Source organism: Seriola dumerili, unplaced genomic scaffold (assembly GCF_002260705.1).
Source record: "Seriola dumerili isolate Sdu_G_001 unplaced genomic scaffold, Sdu_1.0 BDQW01000138.1, whole genome shotgun sequence".
Lineage (NCBI taxonomy): Eukaryota > Metazoa > Chordata > Actinopteri > Carangiformes > Carangidae > Seriola > Seriola dumerili.
This window is the reverse complement of record NW_019174393.1, coordinates 14866968-14886023: the sequence shown is the minus strand read 5'-3', so window position 1 is coordinate 14886023 and position 19056 is coordinate 14866968. Positions and strand designations below refer to the sequence as shown.

Sequence of the window (19056 nt, the reverse complement as noted above, 5' to 3'; positions counted from 1 at the left end):
GCATTTACATACATTCACAAATTAATTTATTGCTTCATAGATGTGAACCGGTCCCACAGAAGATAGTGGAGCAAGGAAAAGAGATGGGGTCATGCATGGCTCACAGACATGGTGGACACACACAACTACTGTTTAGAATGGTAGGTAGCTGAATCGGAGCCTTAATGCAATGCAGAAAGATGTTATGGACATTAATGTGTGGTGTTTTGGTGAGCAGGCATATGAAGAAAAACGGGTTTTATTAGAAATTACAGCACACCTGGCAGGATTGGCAGATGTAATTAAGGAGCAAAGTCAATTGAGCTGATTAGCAGTGATCCCCATCATTGCTCCTTAATATCGACAGGGAAAAAGCAATCACCAATCTTATTTTCAGCTGTCCGTAGTTGATCTGTTTGTCAATCTGCACAAACAATGTATCTTAAATAATAGCAGGGAACGTGGGTGTCAGTGAAACATTTTCTTCAGGTTTTTTTTAGATTGAAAGCCTTTGAATAAAGGCTGAAAGATTTTTAATGTGAAAAATCTGCAGGAAGTGTTGACTTTAGATGAGGTGAGAGATGAGATGAAACTTTATTGATCCTGTGACGGGAGATGTCTTGGTATTACAGTAGCAAGTTAAGAATAAAAGAGCAAAATATAAAGGACATAAATAACTGTATAAATACAGAATGATATATATATATATATACACAACACTCATACAAACAAACAAATAGCTGCCAAAAGTTTGAGTTAACTGCTTCAAAATTACATAATATGTAATAATATGTAAACCCAGACTCTGGGGTTGAGTGGCTCAGTCTGAGCAGATTTGGCACAAAGCAGTATAAATAATTGTAATACTAGTAAGACTAATAATGCAGCGGGGCTAAGGCTGTCTCTATATTCCAGACATGAGTGTAAGTGTCCACTGTGAGCAGTGCTGACTTCTGAGTCTAAATGTTGTATGGACAAAAAGATATTCGCTCTTTAGAGCAGCGTGGGTGGAGCAGCCTGTTGCTGAAGGAGCTGCCCAGGGCACACAGGTACTGCAAGGGTTGGGAGGTGTTGACCTCCTCTCGCTCACAATGTCCAAGGTGTCCAGGGGACACCCTAGGACAGGTCCAGCCCTTATGATCAGTTTACTCAGCCTCTTTTTTTACTGCTGCATGCCACTAATGATGCCACCACTGAGTGACAGGACTTCAGAAGTGGATGCTGAATGAAGAAGGGCCTTAGTCTCCTCAGGGACAGTAGGTTGTATCATCTGAAAATTCTGAATGAGACTGCTGTCTGTGTTGTAGCAGAATTCTGCTGTGTACAGTGACAACAAAAATGGAGCCAGGATGGTTCCTTGTGGAACTCTTATACTGCTCAATACCATGTTAGATACACAGCCAGGAGATCTTCCATATAGTGATCTGTTGGTGACATAGTCTCTAGTCCGTGATATAAGACTCAATCCTCTCCATTTTGTTCCTCAGCATTGGTCGTTGGATGATGTTGAAACTGGAGAATTTTTTTTTTTTTCCATATGGGTCAAGGATCTGTGCAGCTTGTGGATGACTGCATCCTCCACCTCAATCCATGTCTGGTAAACAAACTGTAGAGTCCATAGAAGAATTTACCAGGGGTCTGAGGTGGGTCCGGATAAGCCTCTCCAGTGTCTTCACACAGCTGTCTGCACTGGTCTTGATGACTACGAGGCTTTTGGAAACTCTGCTGGTGCCATTTTAGTTAGAAAATTTGTGATATGGATGGCTGTAGAATACTGTGCATTTTCAATTCTCAAGTTATTCTTCAAGTCACTGTGTGACATTTGAAACTAATTTGAGATTTCTTGTTAGATTTTCATTTCAAGTTAGAATTATCATTGTGTGTTGATGACGTTGCAAGCAGTGACTTAATACAAACCAAGGTAGTAACATAGCCTATCACAGTCTGAATATGAGGCTGCTGATTCTCCAATTGCTCCGTGAACAACAGGCAATTTATTACTCACAGCCCCATTGATTTCCTGCTGTTAACTGAGCTCTTGTTACAGCCTGATGATTATGGCTCACCAAATGAAGCCTCCTACTAGTTGTTTATGCTGTTGGTAGTGCAGCAACCATCTAAAGTCTGTCTGAAAGAAACCATAAAGACTCTCGTCCTTTGAGTAATCAATTTTTGCTTTGAAGAAGCAGCTTTGATATTTAAACTGTCAGCATCCTAAAGGGAGAGAAAAGGGCAACTCTTACCTTCAGTTGCTCTGTGAAACTCCTCACTGAGTGTGTTGGTTACGTCGGTCCAGAATGTATAGAGGATGTCAGGCTGACCATCCTGTCATCAAGTAGACAGAAGAGAAACACACTTATTATCTCAGGTACTTGAAGTTCTTTAGAGTAGCATGAGTTGACGATATAATGGGAAACACGTTCTCACTCCAATGAACGTCTTCCTGATCAGCCATTGCTGTTTGTCTGATTGCCTGTTAAATCACTAAAACTACATTAGCTGTGTCCCAATTCAGGGGCTGCATCCTTCAGAGGCTGTATTTGAAGACTGATTGTGTCACAGCAGCATGACTAGGCTGTCCCATTTGGAAGGCTCCTTCAAGTATGGCCGATAAATGAAGCCTTCCTTTCCTGGGCAACAAACGCTCCAACGCATGGATGCTTCGTGGCCCAACCTATCGCCAAGATTCATTGTGCACGGATAATGAAAATAATATAGCAGCAAACAACACGACAAAGAGCCTGAGGATTACACTTTTAAATGTGAGTATTGGGTTTCAGCTCAGTTGAACAGCTAACGGTATAACTGTTAAAACCAAGGGCCTTAACACATCAAGTTTTTGTGAAATAAATCGTATGTATTGTCACGGTTGCAATGCAACGGTAAGGGCAGTGACAGCTGGTGATGCAAAGCGTTGTAATTGAGGGCCACACCTTTCTAAACATCGTCCTCCGAAGGATAAAGGACCACAAGACCTCATCTTGATCTGACCTGATCTTAAAAATTTAATCAACTGCAGTGACATGAATAAGGAAATTAACAATTAAGATGTTTTAACAATTGTGTTTGTGTTTTAAAGCAGACTGAAATTTGGTCTCAGGAAGTTGGTTGCACTCCAGTACAATAAAGCAATGATTATTTATTATCTGAATATTATACAACATTAACAGCTGGAGTGAACACTCTAGAAAACTATTTGTGTACCAACTGAAATTTTTATATTATTATTAATGTGTAAAGTACTATAAGTGAAAAGTCAAATAAGCCTGAATAATAATTGTGATTACAATATTAAGTGAAGTCATCACAAAGGTCATCACACATCACAATGATTATTATCTATCATATTTATCTATCATCTATCTATCAGTACTGAGATAGTCAGCGCAGATGTCCATCATGCACTTTCAGCATGAATATGAAAAACTGTTCTGTTTAACTTGTAATAAATAAAAGAAGAGCAGTGAGTGCTGCCAGACAGGCACGGACACCAACGCACAATCACAGTTCAACATACTGAGCCTGACTAAGGAGAGTGCTTTAATTATTTAATGGGGTTGGACATGTGTGTCTGTGTATTCTCCTCTAATCCTCTATTAGAGAAGCCTGCTGTGAGGTCTGCTGCCCAGCTGTGTGACCTCTCCTCCACATCCTCACTTCCTCCACCTTCTGCACCTTCACTTTGACCTCTGTTATTCAGTTTTCTTTCTTAATGGACCAACTGTATGTCAGTGAAACAGAACAGAAGAGGTGTGTTTTTTTTCCCTGGTTTGGTCCGAGCCCCTAAGCACCAGTGAAGGAAGATCATAATGCAACAGCATACTGTGATGTTTTAAACAACATGACAAAAGCAAAAAACAGACCATAAATATTTTTCTCTGTTTTCTGTGGAAGAAGTTGACTGGCCTGCACAGAGCCCTGACTCCAACCTAATCCACTGACTGTGAGCCTTAGCACCCGAGATCAGTGTTGGACAAATCCCTGCAGGCAGGTTCCAACATCTGGTGGAAAGCGTGAAACCAGAAGAGTGTAGGGCGGTAGAGCAGCAGATAATTGACCTTTGTTTTGGAAAGATGTGTTCAACTATCACATATGGCTGGAATGTTCTGATATCCACAAAGTTAAGGTCATGTATTGTAGGCTCAGAAGAAAAAAGATTAATGCAAGAATAATAATAAATGTAATTTAAGGTTTCTACAATGAGGACCTCAGGCAAGGTCTCAAGCAGCATTTAGAATTGTAGGAGCTTAACAAATCAGAGACTGGAGCCTAATCATACTAGGAAACCAACAGAAAATCAACAGTAAAACAGACAGTGAACCAGAGCCTGGCATCAGGGACTGGAGTAATACAACCTCATCTCTTGCAGTGTGTTAATAGCCTGGCAGCAGCACTCTGCATTTGCAGGAGCAGGGGAGATATTTCTCCTGCTGAGAGCTGAATGAAAGGAGTTACAATTATCAAAAATGAAGACCTTAAGTATGAATGATTTTCCTTAAGTCTGTTCATAACATCTAACTACTGATGCTTTCTCTGCTTGTCAAAGCAGCAGTGTGTTTTTCTCTCACTGTAGAATGAGGTGTAAGGAGGTAATTGCTATCACATGAAGGAACCATGGAGAAAATAAGAACTTGGGAAAAAAAGTGTGAGAGCACACTAACCTGTGTCACTCTACATAACAAAGCCTGAGGAAATGGTGTAACAGCTATTTCTCCACTTTAGGGTTTGTGCGTTTACACTTGACTACACTCCCAATTATATTACATAAAATATTATCTTCCCCATAATGAATTACAGCTCATCACAATCCACATCACAGCTCACTGAATGCTTCTCTTTATCTCCTTCTCCTTTGTAATTTACAGACAGAGATGCCATAATGCCTCTAATGTGTTTTACTGTTGTAACTACTGACAGTATAACTATGTGTCTGTTCAGTCATGTCTCTGTGGACACATGGCACTCTCGTCTATGACAGTGAGGAGTGACAGTGCAGCTGCACTGCTGAGGAGCCTTGCATTTAGACATGTCATTAGGTCTCCAACTCACACCTCCATCTCTGGGTAATTGGTGAGAGCTTTGTTTCCATAGTAACAGTCTCCCGCTCTGATTTGTACAACTAGGTTTCTGTGGAGGTAAGAGAGCGAGACACTGATGATCGTCATGATGATGTGTTAATGACTGTGCCATGATTACTACTGACACTACTACTACTTTTAAAGTGAGCAGGCCCAGGGGGCTGGTAGCTGTTGTTGCTGGTTTTGTCAGTTTCTTTCTTGCTGCCTTCTTTCTTCCGGTCTTTCTAGGGCTTAACATTTAACAAAATATGCTCTACATTGATTGGAAGGAGCTATATGTAAGTTTTTGCTATCGCTACACAGCCAACATTAGCATTAACAGCCGTTAATTTACCAGCCGTGAGGAAAAATTCGGAGATCAGCATCAGAATTCATTCCTTTAGTCACCAGTAGCTGTCTCCAGCTTCTATCTCTATCACTTTCTCGTACTGAAGCTAGCATGCTAACCAGCTAGCCCCGGCCCAGTTGCACTGCATCATCACTATCTGATACTGAGTCACTGTGGCGTCCACTCTGCCCTAAAGAAGTAGCTGCGTATTATAACCTCTTGTCTTGCAACAATGGCTGAAGCTCTCTGCAAGACTGGTAAGTAAACAGCTGCCAATGCTAATGTTGGGAATGTAGCAATAGCAAAACTTACAAATAGCTCCTTTAAAAAGGTCTGCTACTCAGGATCGTCTTAAAAAACTATGTACAGTTTATGCCGAGACTCTGCCTGTATCTTATTTTCTTCTCATTCGGCTGTGTTCAGCAGGTGTGCAGGATGACTGCTACTAAAACGTAGCCACCAGAATGTTTGGATATTTTATAGGGATGTTAATTGTGTGAAACATCAAAATTAATTTATATTAAAAGTTTTATTTTGTGTTTTTAATAACTATATGGCTAAACTGGATCCTTGCCACTGTTTTCCTGATTAAAGCTACGATTATTACTATTGTAGTAAAAACCAGAGCAGTGATGTCCACCCACCTTGCTGATCTCATCAATGAAGCACACATGAGTGACGGGGTCTCTCTTCTTCATCAGGACCTTCTGGAGATGCTGCACCTGTGAACATCAAAGCAAAGAAAACTTCACACCTAACTATTGGGCCTTGCTTTTTGATTTGATTTTAAGTGTGTGATTCAACACTGGATGTAGAGGAAGTTAGTAATCTCAGGGAGCTGTTGACCTGTCTGCACGCAGCACATATCTGGTCCATCAGTTTCTCCAGGTTGGTCCACAGAGCAGCGCGGAAAGCTGCCGTGTTCCCTGGTGTTGGCAGCACTGCTCTGCCTGGAGCACCTGGAGGGAGAAATTCACAATGTTTGAGTTTTTTGTTTGTGCTATGATCATCATCATTCCATTATTTGCCATCATTTCACACCTACAGCTGATACAGAAGAGCATTTCTGCTTCTTTGTACAATGCAGGAGCAGTGAGATGAGCTTTTCTACAATGTGTTAGTCCATCTCTCAATACTTTGACTTGACACTCAGATCAAAGCCCACTAGTTCCTATGATGTAAATATTTAAAAAAAAAAAAAAAATTCACTTTTAAAAAGGTTTGGTATTTTCATAAAACAGCTGGTCATTGCAGATTTTAGTAAACAGCAAATAGAGCATTTGTTGGGGACTATTTTCAGCGGTGGACTAACATTTGGTGGATTATTTTTGGCAGCAGGATGGTGTGTGTGGGATTGAGTCAAAACAAGATAGTGTGTGTTCATTATAATGAAGGAACATGTTACCCAGTGCAGCAGTGTGGCTCGTTCATGTGTTTTAATAGTTTTTAGAGACAATGGAGCTCTATGGCTCAAGGAATGAGATATATCTTTTGGATACACAGTACTTGGTTTAGGTCTGCATGTGGGATTTTATATGACCAGAATATGACCAGACTTCTCCTGAAGGATTTTTGTTTTTTTAAAAAGATCAAGGCAAATATCCTTCTTTTATTAAGTGTTATGATCCTAAAATGCCAGTGGAAGAACTGTTAACCTAATCAGGCCCGGTTATCTGAAAATATTGTGTGCAATAATTAGAACAATGAAGTGGCTGCCTCATCAGAGCCATGAAAATAACACACGCCCTCCAGCCAGAGCTGACTATTCTCTGTGGCCATGGTACAATAATCTATTTTGGATCAAGCCGACTGGTGAACTAGGTCAAATTATAAAATCCAATTGTCTTTCATCTTTTAGAAATAGGACAATGTATCCTGTGTGTGTGTGTGTGCACGCGTGCGTGTGTGTGTGTGTGTGTGTGTGTGTGTGTGTGTGTGTGTGTGTATGCTTATAAACTTTGTTATTAAGGGGACACATGACCACGTCCTCCTCGGGCCTCACCTCTGGGGTTGGCCGGCTGTGTCAGGCCCTTGATGTCAAGAGCGCTTGTGATGTTGTCCTGTATGGACGTGCGGTAACCCCCCACCACACTGCCGATGGTCTCTCTTAAACTTCCCAGGTTGTAGAAGACCTGCAGGGCCGTGCCGACCTGGGTCGGATTCTGGCCAACAAAAGGAGAGAGGAAGAGAATTGAAGTTGGCAGTCTTCCATGGTGCTATTTTTTTTTTTTTTTTTTACTGAATGAAATCAACTTAATGTGCCTGATAGTTTCACACACAGAACAAGTGCAGAGGGGACAGCAGCAGATAAAAATACACCTTACATTGATTTAATGAGAGAGCTGTGAATATGAAGCAGGGCAAAGTCAAGACAAGAAAAACAAAAGAGAGGAGAGGAGAAGAGAGGAGAAGAAGAAAAGGTAAAATACAAAAATCACACATCTGAACTTTGCACTGACTCTGACTCTCCTGTTTATTTACACTGAATATGCCTCAAAACACACTTTCCTTTTTGTTGTGTTATTTTCTTAATGAGGAAAATCTTCTTCTACAGAGGAGTTGAAGGTTTTCTTATTGTGCCCCACACACTGTAGCATGAAACTGCTGGGAGCATGTAGCAGCATTAGAGGGACTAAATATGTCTTCAGCTGTTGCAGCCTTATAGTATATAGTATATAGTATATAGTATACAGTATACAGTATACATAGTGAACGGAGTTTAGTCAATTCATTGATTAGCAGATGGATAGAACACGGCAAACAGGAACGGTTTTGATTTACGTTTAATGATTTGAGTCAATTTTGTAGGAAAAAACTATCTGTGGTTAACTGAAAACCTCAGACAAAACTAAACATGTGAAGTCAACTCAGGCTCTGGGATGTTGTGATGGCAATTTAAATAACATATTCTGACATTTCATAAACTAAACAATGGGTTTGTTTTTCCACACAGTGAAACATTGGTGCTGTAGGAATTACAGGGCGGTCATCTTTCTCTCACAACTTTGACAAATCTTGGGAGACTGGTGTGTCTCACATCAGTGAGGGTCAGCCGGGTGCTGCAGCGTGACTGCCCACTGCTCCAGGTGTATGTACTCCCTGCTCACTGCAGTGTGTGTGTGTGTTCATCATCTGCAGATGGGTTAAATGCAGAGGTCAAATTTCCTGTCTGTAAACCATACTTGGACAATAAAAGATTCTTCTTCTTCTTCACTCAATGATATCATTAGGATAGGATTTTCATATATGGCCCAGTCTCACCAGGAAAAGAAAAGAGGAACAGATGAAAAGTTAGAAAAGAAAAAAAATAAAAACACTTAATAATTAAAAGTTTGCACTTTTAAAGATGGAGTTCCACATTGTGGAAAATGTGCTTATTTGCTCTCTTGTCCAAAGTTAGACGAGCTGTGTGCTGGAATTCTTTCTAAGTGAGAGTTGTTCATTTACAGGGAGTTTGGAGAGGCAACAGGTCAGATCATTATCTGAACACTTCCCAGGACTAATGACTGATGATTTCAGATTTCAGCTACTGGGCTCAACTGATTTTATATTTCTAGAAAAAAAAAAAAAGACACTTGGAGAGGAGGTAAGAGGAGAGTAAAGAAGGAGTTTTTCTACGTGGGTCAGTTGTTCTCCCACTCAACAGATGGGCTACAGGGTCTCTGCTGGCACAGTCAGAGCGCTGAGGTGAAACTAGCTCCCACACAGCCCAGGCAGCATGTCCAACTGCTTACATAACATTCACAATAAACAGCTCCCTGGGCTGATATAAGAAGCTGTCGCTGTGTGTGCGTGAGTGTGTGTGTGTGTGTGTGTGTGTGTGTGTGTGTGTGTGTGTGTGTGTGTCTTTGTGTCTCTAGAGCCCCATATGTCCACACACAGAACGCAGTGGTAGAAGTTGTTAGCCAAGGCTACTCCAGCAGTAGTCCGGATAAAAATACATCTACTGAGGGTGGAGTACACAGGGGACGGAGCCGCATGTGTGTGTGAGTGTGTGTTGACTTTGGAGAGGACTGCAGTCACAGCATCCTGCTACTTAACTCTCTGTCAACAGCTTCAGACACACCTGTTTAGCCTCTCTTTCCTTTAAACTCGCATAGACAAAAAAAACAAAAAAAAAAACACCAGCTTGGACTTAACATTTCCTGGACATTTCACATTAAAAGCCCTCCATTTCACAGCATATACTCCCAGCCTGTTAACCTAAAGGTGTATACCTTTAAAAACTCACTCAGCACCTTAGAGGACAAAAATGTAAAAAAAAAAACAAACTGCCATAACAATTATATATAATATATATTATTTTTTTCAACCAACATCAGTTCTGATCATAACTTCCAGGCTTTTAACCCTTTAAATCCCAGTTTGTTTACATGAAGCCAATGTTGTTGTTTTTTTATGTACGATTATATTTTCCATATGCTAAATGCTACAGGGGAATTTTCATGAGAACCGCAATGCTCTTGGTTCATTAGGATTATTTGTCTGATTTCTTTTAATCCTCTTGCCCCTTCACATACTGCTGCCATTTCTGGGACTCTGGGATGTTTCACTCCAGAGAGGGAGCATGTTCTTTGTGCTTTCTTTGTCAAAGCTACAGTACGTATAGAAAATGTCCTAAAAAGTGTGCACACTGTACACTCTGTTTGCAAAGACAGGTCAGCCCTTTAACTGAAACAGGCTTATATTAGAGATAGAGCTTTATTCCTAGTTAAACTCTAGACATATAACTATTCATATTTTAGTAAAAGGCCTCTCTGTTTTGTGAACTGCTTCCATTTATATTTCATATTAATGGGGCATTCCACCGATTTTACACGTTTACACTCTCCTGCTAAGCCAATACAAACAGAGGAACGATGATGACGCGGCTCCGAAGGGGAGGTTTCTAATCTCTAAGATCATCTTCCTAAAATATCTTCAGGGTTATCTTGTACGGGGCTTGAGGAATCAGATTTTCTAGAGAATGTTTGTTAGAAACTTTGGATGTGGAGTTCCTGAAATCCAGCACAGCGTACATTTCCACAGCAGAAATTCTATTAGTAAAACTACAGAGAAATTTCCACTCACCACTCTACTGCTCTGAGACTGTTTCTCTTTACTTTACTCTTTACTGTATTTCAACAGAAATATCAACAGTCAATGAAACTCAGCAGTATGAGGAGTTTCACATTAAAAGTCCCACATTACACTGGCTCAAAGGGGCATAATCTCTCTCTTTGCTGGTAGGCTTTTAATGTGAAATACCTGCAGAAGAGGATTTCGCTGAAAGTGAAATAGCAAAGTGTAAAGTTACAATATTTCAGTTAAAAAGAGAAACTTGATGTATATTCTTGAATATTACATGAACTGGTTAATGATGTATTTATTTTATGATGAGCAGGAAGTTCACCTGGCTTTTATTTGACAAATCACAGTAAGGACACTTTTGAGTGAGTGCTGGGACCTTACTTGAAAACGTCCATATTGGGAGATTTCATGGTTTTACTCGTTACACATACTCATATTACATTTAGAAGGAAACCATACTCTACATCTATGTGACTGCTGTGAAAAACGGGGATTTACATGACAACATAAATATATTGGCTTGAGTTTTGGTGGGCCCAAGGAATATTATGTTTTAAGAGTGCAAGCTGAACATTAAGGGAAATCAAACATCTAAAGATGACATTTAAAAAACACTCAGCAGGAGCTTTCGGGATACAACCCTCGCTGTGAACACTTTTTGCGAAGACGTTTTTCTTCGCTTTTCATCTGTTTCCTGCTGAGATAGAAAGTGAAACGAAAAGTGTTCGGAAGCTCGATGAGAGGTCAAATTAAAAAATGTGAGATTTCCTGTGACGTTCAGAACCATAAGGTCGTGACATGTGCTCTTTGTCATAAAGAGACAGCTTGATTCACTCTACCACCAGCTGGATAAACGTTTCATCGCCTCTCCACATGGGCTCGAAGAGGAGCGAGGCAGAACATGGCTGCTGAAGCGCAAATACAAACGCTCCTCTGGACACTGGTAACATGTCATCATGGACACTGTACAGACTGTCGCACATGCATGCAGCAACGCGGTTTCTTTAATGGGACACTATCCCCCTGAGAACAAGGCTTTCTGGGGCAGATGAAGGTTAGCAGAGCTCACATGTGCCTCCTCTCTCACATGTATTTTATAGTGTGACACACATACAAAGTGCTCATCTCGCTTCTACTGTTCTCCTGCTTTTCTACTCAGGACCACGAGCTTAAGACATTTTTGTAAAAATCCGATTTCCTTTTCTTAAAAAAAACTCACCTAAGACGAAATTAAATACACACACAGTATCTGTGATGTCACATGAGATGTTCACCACAGTCTGGGAAAAAAATCTCAACGCATTATTTCTCATTAATACAAGAGTTTAAATGCACTAAAACTGTCAGGGTGCTTTAATTTCTGTGACCCATTTATTCCCTTAAAGGAGTCAATATGCAACGTTAACACTCAGGGAAGAGAAATAGCAGCTAGGTGGAATGACAGAGCTGCTTGTGGGATTTGCTTGGCTAGTGCATTAACATGAAGGTGTTCTTTCTCATTAATATTCAGTTGTCCTCAAAGTGAGCCAACAAGCATAGAAGAGGTGTTTGTCTGCTTTAATTACGTCTTTGTTTTTTTTTGTTTTTTTTAATAGCCTGAATAAAAAATAAAAAAAAAAAAACAGGGATGTGTGTGAACAGTAAATGTTCAAAAGCATTAAAAATCTGCTAAATGAAAATATACCAGGTAATCTTTGAAGTAGAAGACCCTGATATACCTGTGCAACATGTATGAGTCTAAAGACCTGACCAATAAGTGGAAGTCATTACTGCAGCAGCTAGAACATGAAATCATGCCAGCTTCTCAGTTACAAAGACAGCTGTGCTGAAAGACAAGGAAGTACCTCTCCCAGCAAATAAAACCCTGTCTGCTCTGTGGTGGTTGTTTTTTTCTTTTCTCTACTTTTCTTTTTAATTTATTTATTTATAAATATTTAATGTCATAGAGCACAGCAGCAATTTTCAAATAAAAGCCTGAGAAGTATTCAAATAATGTCCAAGCCTCAAAAATGGAGCTGGCATCATGTTCAGCATCAACAAATAACATCTTGGTAAAAAAACATTATGTATTGGAATTACCAGGGAAGGCCGATAAACTACACCACTAAATAAGGGATTTTGCACTTTGAGGCACTGGAAGCTTGAATGTGAAACATCTGTGCAGGAGACGCTGGGTTTTACTGACAGAAACAAAAACAAAGACTGCACATGTTTACCTGTTGTCTTCATACAACAGGAGGAAGTGTTGACTTTGCTTTAACAGCAGATTCAAAGAGGAGCAGATCAGCATTCAGGTGAGATAAATAAATCTCTGCTCACTCTGAGAATTTTAACTCAACAGGCCCTGGACAATCAGGCAAGATATCTGTGTTCAAGTATTCTGTGTGTGTGTGTGTGTGTGTGTGTGTGTGTGTGTGTGTGTGTGTGTGTGTGTGTGTGTGTGTGTGTGTGTGTGTATGTGTGTGTATACCTGGATCTCCATGCCCTGCTCCAGCAGTCTCTTGGCTTGGTTCTCTACCTCCAGTCTGGCTCTGCTGATCAGCAGCAAGTCGTTCTCAATCACCTCGATGCCGCTCAGATCCACACCTTGCGACAGGTAGTCTGGAGAATTTGCAAGCAAACACATCAAACCACATTTTTTCCAGGGGCACTATATTATTATTATTAACTTTCAACCATTCCCTGAACCAGGGATCATTATAGTTAAAAACACAACGGACAAAAACAAAGAAACAACAGTGTTCAATCTGTGCCTGAGTAAAATTAAATCATTTACACCTCAAACAAGTATCTGCCATTCTGGCCAATTCTATTAACTCTCCAAATCTGTATTACGTGTTTAATTTATTATTGTCTACAGGTTTTCAAAGGACAAAAAAAACCCCCATTAGGTCTCCTCCTATTAAAATGGTCTTTTAATCACTTTCACAGCAACAGCTCAGTCAGTCTGAAACTTCATCAACACGTCTCCTTTGTGATTCAGTTATTATATTTCTGTAGTTTAGTTTGCATCCTGTGGACAGACAGGATGACAGTCGGACTAGTCAGCTCGACAGATTTGTCAGCAGCACTTGCTTCAGAGAAGCACATAGCACTTCTGACTGCGTGTTAAACGTTCCCATTCTGCTATTGCCCTTCCTGCATTGTTTGTCCACCCACCTGCTTTCGGAAAGCCTGACCATGTGTTAGAGGAAGAAATATCGACTGGCCTTGCAACCGAATCCTGTTTTGGGCTGATATGAAATTGATATTGATGTAACCATGTCAATATGTGCGATTCTGTCCAACAGGTCATAAGCGCCTTGAGCAACACTTGAGTTTGACAACTGCTGCAATGATCTCTTTTGATGCAGTTTATTTTGAGACTTTAACTGAACTGAAACAGCAGAATAAGTCCAAGTAACAAGACTCACTTGGGTCTAAGTCTCTTGGCAAATTTTATGGATAATGGTGTTTGTGTACAGAAGATGTGATCTGGTGTACATGAGGTGTATCTGAAGGGTTTTGAGGCAGTGACTTGTGGTCCTGACTTGTCTGGGAAGTTTACTCGTCCAGGAGGAAAGAGAAAAGTAGGGCCAGGCAGAGAGATGGCCAAACTATTTTGTTTTTACTTGATCTAACAAATCGGCAGCGATGGAGATGATGCAGAAGCTGTGGTAGTTGTTACAAGTAGATATTCGTCATGACTGAAGAATATGCAGATTTAAGAGATGTTATTTCTGTAACATAACTCACATCATCTCACCCAGTCTTACCACCGTTTTCTGCCCATTTTTCTGGCACTATTTTCATGTATGTAGCTGTACAGCATGAGGACATGTTCATATTATTTCTTTAAGTTGTCATGGGAAGCCCTGCCAAGTGTGGTGTGAGAAACCCTCCTTTAAAGGAAGAGGATGAGGGCTAAGAAAACATCTTCACAGAGCAAGGCTATGTAATGAGGCACGACAAGAGTCAGCATGCACAGCAAAATCTTAATGGGAAGGAGTTAAGGGCAAGGAGTTTTAAGTCGTTTATATACTCAATTTTAACTGCACATAGTCTATGACCACTTTCCCATTCAAGTGAGGGAAAGTGGTCTCAGACTTTCCAACCCCACTGTATGGGTAGACAAGCAGCTGCAATGTAAGCAGCATTGCTCACATATGGATATATACACTAGGGGTGGATCAGGACTGAATCATCCCTGCTTAATGCTGGAATATTGCCCATGACAACTTCCAGCTTTGCACAGTGTAAAAGTAACTAAACATGGGGATGTTCGAGGAGATCACTTCGTATGTCTTCACAAAGACGGGCAAGACCTGGTGATTGTTCAACTGGGGATAAAAGTGCACACTGTCAAACAGTCTCTCCTTAACGGGGAGATACTGTGCTCATTTTCAGGTTCATATTTTCATTTCCAGGGTCTATTAGAAAAAGTTTACAGGCTTTCATGTTCATAAAATAACTTATTTTTCCTCTGACTGTCTAATTCTGCAGCATCTGTTTTCACCCTCTGTCTGAAACATTTTTTTTAGCGCCTTTCTCTTTAAGACCCCTCCTCACCAAAAGCCCAGTGTACCCTCAGATGAAGCAGACACAACTTTTCAAGTTATGACGATAGTTACAGCCTCTCAAATGAGAGAAACGTCATCAAGTTTCATCGTTTGCACTTGGTTTTACATTAATGAGTGAAATGGTGTTTGCACTGTGGGTGTTTCAGTCAATTAAAAACATGAAATCTTCCATTTATCCCATTCTACTTGAAACGCAGTAAACTTAATTCCTTCAATATCATCCCAACTGTCTTTTGATTACAGCCCCAATTTAAATTTTCCAGAGTATTTGCATCTTTCTGAGCCATGTCTTTTATAAATCAGGACGACAAAAAGGTACGGGGACATCAGCCGCTGATGATGAGAGGGGAGGTGCGGGGACTGATATCAAACCATTTTAGATGTGCTATTTGTCTAGAGCTGCAGATTGTTTGCTCTTCTTCCCAGAGAGAGAGAGAGCGATGGAGAGTATTATCAGGCAGGTGGCGGGCTGAGGCGCAGAGGATCCGGGAATTGGACAGGAGCCACATTCAATTCAAAAGCAATCCGCTCGAAGCCTCAGCCCAAGTACAAAGTCTGCCAGAGACCACGGCGAACAGCTGAGCCCAGAATCCCTTTGCTTGTTTAGATATGTGTGTTTGTAAGAGAGGGGCGAAAAGAAAAGAGGTTGGTCTTTTCTGACTTGTGTCATAATATGCTCAGAGGGCTGTCTGATACGCCTTCTCTGACCCCCCTCCCGCACACACACTGGATATTGTGTTGGTTCCCAGGGGATAAGTTGTTCTCTGGCACAGATGTGCCCTGTTTTCTGTGCTGGGGAAATTCCTTCAGCTCACTCTTCATAGGACAAGGAGATGGATATTACCAATAATCATAGTCACCCATACATAAAGATACGCTTTACAACACTGGAATTTGTCGCAGCAATGTAATGCTTGGAAACTCAGCATCACTTGGTGATGGAGGTAATCAGCAGAGTGGGGTGTGGATGGGAATAGGCAGCAGGGAGGGATCAGCTTTCCAGTTATCAGAGCATATTTAACAGTCAGGAAATAATTAGCACGTGCAAATGAAGAAAGCTGTTGTGAAGGTGAGAGTTAGGCCTGAGAGGGATTTCACAAAGGAGGCTAAAGACATCAGCTTATCAATCCACGTCTTGCTTCACTGAGTGTTACTACATTCTACGGATCGGCTCATTTGTGACATCTTCAGCCTGTGCTGTCCCAAGATTCAAAACTAGAAAGTAGTCAAAGGTACAATTTAAATAGCCAATGGCTGGACAAAATACAAAAGACAAGCAATGAACACTTGACAGCCACAGAGCAAGAGCTGGTGAAGTAGCCTTAAGGGAGTACTCCACAAAAAACCTTTTAGCATGAAACACTTGTTAGCTATGGTTATATGCAAACGGTTTTTCATTCTGACTGAAATCACTGCGATCATTTCATTAACAGTACAAAAATAATCATGTCAATAACAGTCGATGCAGTTAATCAGAACTGCCGTGTGATATGCACAACAATGATGAATACATCATCAATTCGTCTTCCACAACGGTTATGTTATCTCTTTGGTGCATGTATGATCAGCTGCTCCAGGATGGATATCTATCGTCTGTTGAGTGCAGTAGTTGCCGTTATTGTGTTGCTCTAAATTGAAAAGCAGCTTGATAACAGCTTACTCTTACTGGGAGCAATGAAGGGGAGAAGGTGAGCAGGGGACTTGTTTGGATAGGTTGCTATTTCTTTAATTTCAGTTCTTTTAGGGCTTGTATTAAAAACAAACTCTCTACAAAAGGACCAGTTTATCTTGGAAGCCGGCAGCTTTCAGAAACTTGCATTCTCACGCATTTATGTCAGCTTGGAGGGCACGTGCGGAAAGAAAACAGCCAAAAAGTAACAAGGTTAAATCTTTAACCAGGTACAATTTTTCTTTGGTTTATGAAAAGGTTTAAACTACCTCTCTACAACTCAGTTGGGTGTTTGTATGGAGCATTTTTTATTCTGTTTTGCCTTTTAAACCAAATATAATCAGATGGTTGAAAGGTTTGTATCTTGCTCTTTTTGTGGAGAATGGCAGCTGTAGTCGGGCCGTCTTCACAACAGCTACAATGGATAAATTTATTCCAACAATGACGAGTGGTGAGAAAAACCTATCAATCATCAATAGAAACTTCTCTGATCTCTCCTGCACCCTAATTTTAGAGGTTTTAATCAAATATGTTCAGTTGTCATGAAGTTCTCCATCTTCTGATTGAGATGTGGTTTAAAGCTCCAGAAAAAAATAGTAAGTGGCCCTTGAATTAAGATATTTTTTCTAAAACGTTGGCTAAACACAGCTTCTGTTTGATGCCGGTGAGCTTAGCTGTTTAATGAATCTACATTTCACTTGCATTTACCGCTGAAGAAAAGCTGCTTTAAGCTGTGCAGCAAGGGAACATTGCACTCACATCTGGTGATAGACGTTTTCTGTTTCGCAATAAAACTATGATGCACATTATACAGTATGTTCTGCTGTGTAATGTGTGTGTATGTGCGTGTATATTCACAGTACTGAGTGGTTTCTCAGTTGTTTGATGTTGGAGAGCTACCCCACAACTGAAAGAGAAAATTCAAAAAAGACCTCCTACGCAGAGCACACATTTATTGCAAACTATTACTATATACTATATATTATAATTTAAAAATGGAAAACCAATTAAACAAATAATAGAGACTAGAATTATAGATTGTATGCGTCCACCAACTAGTAAAGTTTTGCATTTTGCATCCACATCTGTCCAGACTCATATACAGTATGTAGTGAAAACTTTAATAAAACGTATAAAGTGTTTTAACAGAGCATTATGATGTCACAGTGAAGCCGACCTTTGACCTTTTGGATTATAAAATATCATCACTTCATCATTATATCCTATTAAACATTTGTGTTAAATAATAAGCGTATGAATTCTTGAGTTTTGGCCAGAAATGTGCTTTGTGAGGTCACAGTGACCTTGAGCTTTGACCTTTAACCACCAAAATATAATCAGTTTATCCTTCAATGTTTGAGCCAAATGTAATAATATTCCCTCTGGGCATTACTGAGATATCCTGTATCACGAGAATGGGACAGACAGACGCCCTAAAAACCTAACGCCTCCAGTCACAGCTGTTGACATGTATTTACTCTTTCCTCCATTATTTACTTCACTGCTTGTACATGAGTTAATTTAATAATTTTTGTTTGATTCTTTGTTTAGGGCCTAACCTTTGGAAGAACACACATTGTCTGACAAGTATTTAGTCCACTTGATTAAAAAGGAGCTGTGTAACAACACAACACAGACTCCTCTGCCAGAAGTTTTTTTTTTTTTTTTTTTTTTGCAGGAAGTTCTTTCTTTTTAGCTTTCAAGAAGAAGAATGTCTGAAACAGCTTCTTAAACATAACATGTGTAAAGAAGCAGAGAGGCTGTGCAACCGTCAGACTGCAGTGTGTCAAACTAGTGTAAACCATAATATGACACTGTGTGTGCATTTGCTTAAAGGCACAATGAAATGTAATTTTACTTTCTGTAATCTGATGTTAGTAAGGTTGAAACTGGATATCAGAACGTCTGATTTTAATCCTCGCCCACTGTTATAATATCTATTTCCTTGAACACATGCTTGTCATATTACATAAGCAAGAAGAAGCTTTTCTTAAACAAATTTAGGCTCCCATAAACAGTCATTTTTCATAACTGACCAGCTATTTTGTGATTCCTCCTCTGGGTTTTCATGATCACATCTCTATCAACAATCAGATGCCATTACTACAGGTAGCAAAGTATCGTCTCCTCCACTCTGCTCTGAGGGGTAATCACATCTTTGACAATGAGTTCATTTAGTAACACAAACATCCACTTTCTGTCGCTGTTCCACAGTTACCCAGCGTAAGACTTTTACTGTGAAGCAGCTACAGCTTCCTGTGGCCTTAGTCATCAACAGCAACAGCTAGTTCCTCAAGTGCATAACAATGTGTTTACATGAAAATATAGACAATTTTCTGCACCTTTTCTATTCACTTGGACAGTAAAGCAAAC

General features: G+C 40.2%; 1 protein-coding gene across 1 annotated transcript in view; it reads right to left on the bottom strand.

The window, feature by feature from the left end:
- The window catches only part of cog5 (component of oligomeric golgi complex 5), a 53643-nt gene that overhangs the window by 12613 nt on the left and 21974 nt on the right, over window positions 1–19056 (bottom strand). The window contains exons 7-11 of the mRNA XM_022749054.1: window positions 12926–13056; window positions 7388–7547; window positions 6232–6344; window positions 6030–6107; window positions 2223–2304 (exon numbers count right to left, since the gene is read on the bottom strand). Of these exons, the coding sequence (XP_022604775.1) occupies window positions 2223–2304; window positions 6030–6107; window positions 6232–6344; window positions 7388–7547; window positions 12926–13056 (564 nt within the window). The remainder of the gene's footprint in view (window positions 1–2222; window positions 2305–6029; window positions 6108–6231; window positions 6345–7387; window positions 7548–12925; window positions 13057–19056) is intronic.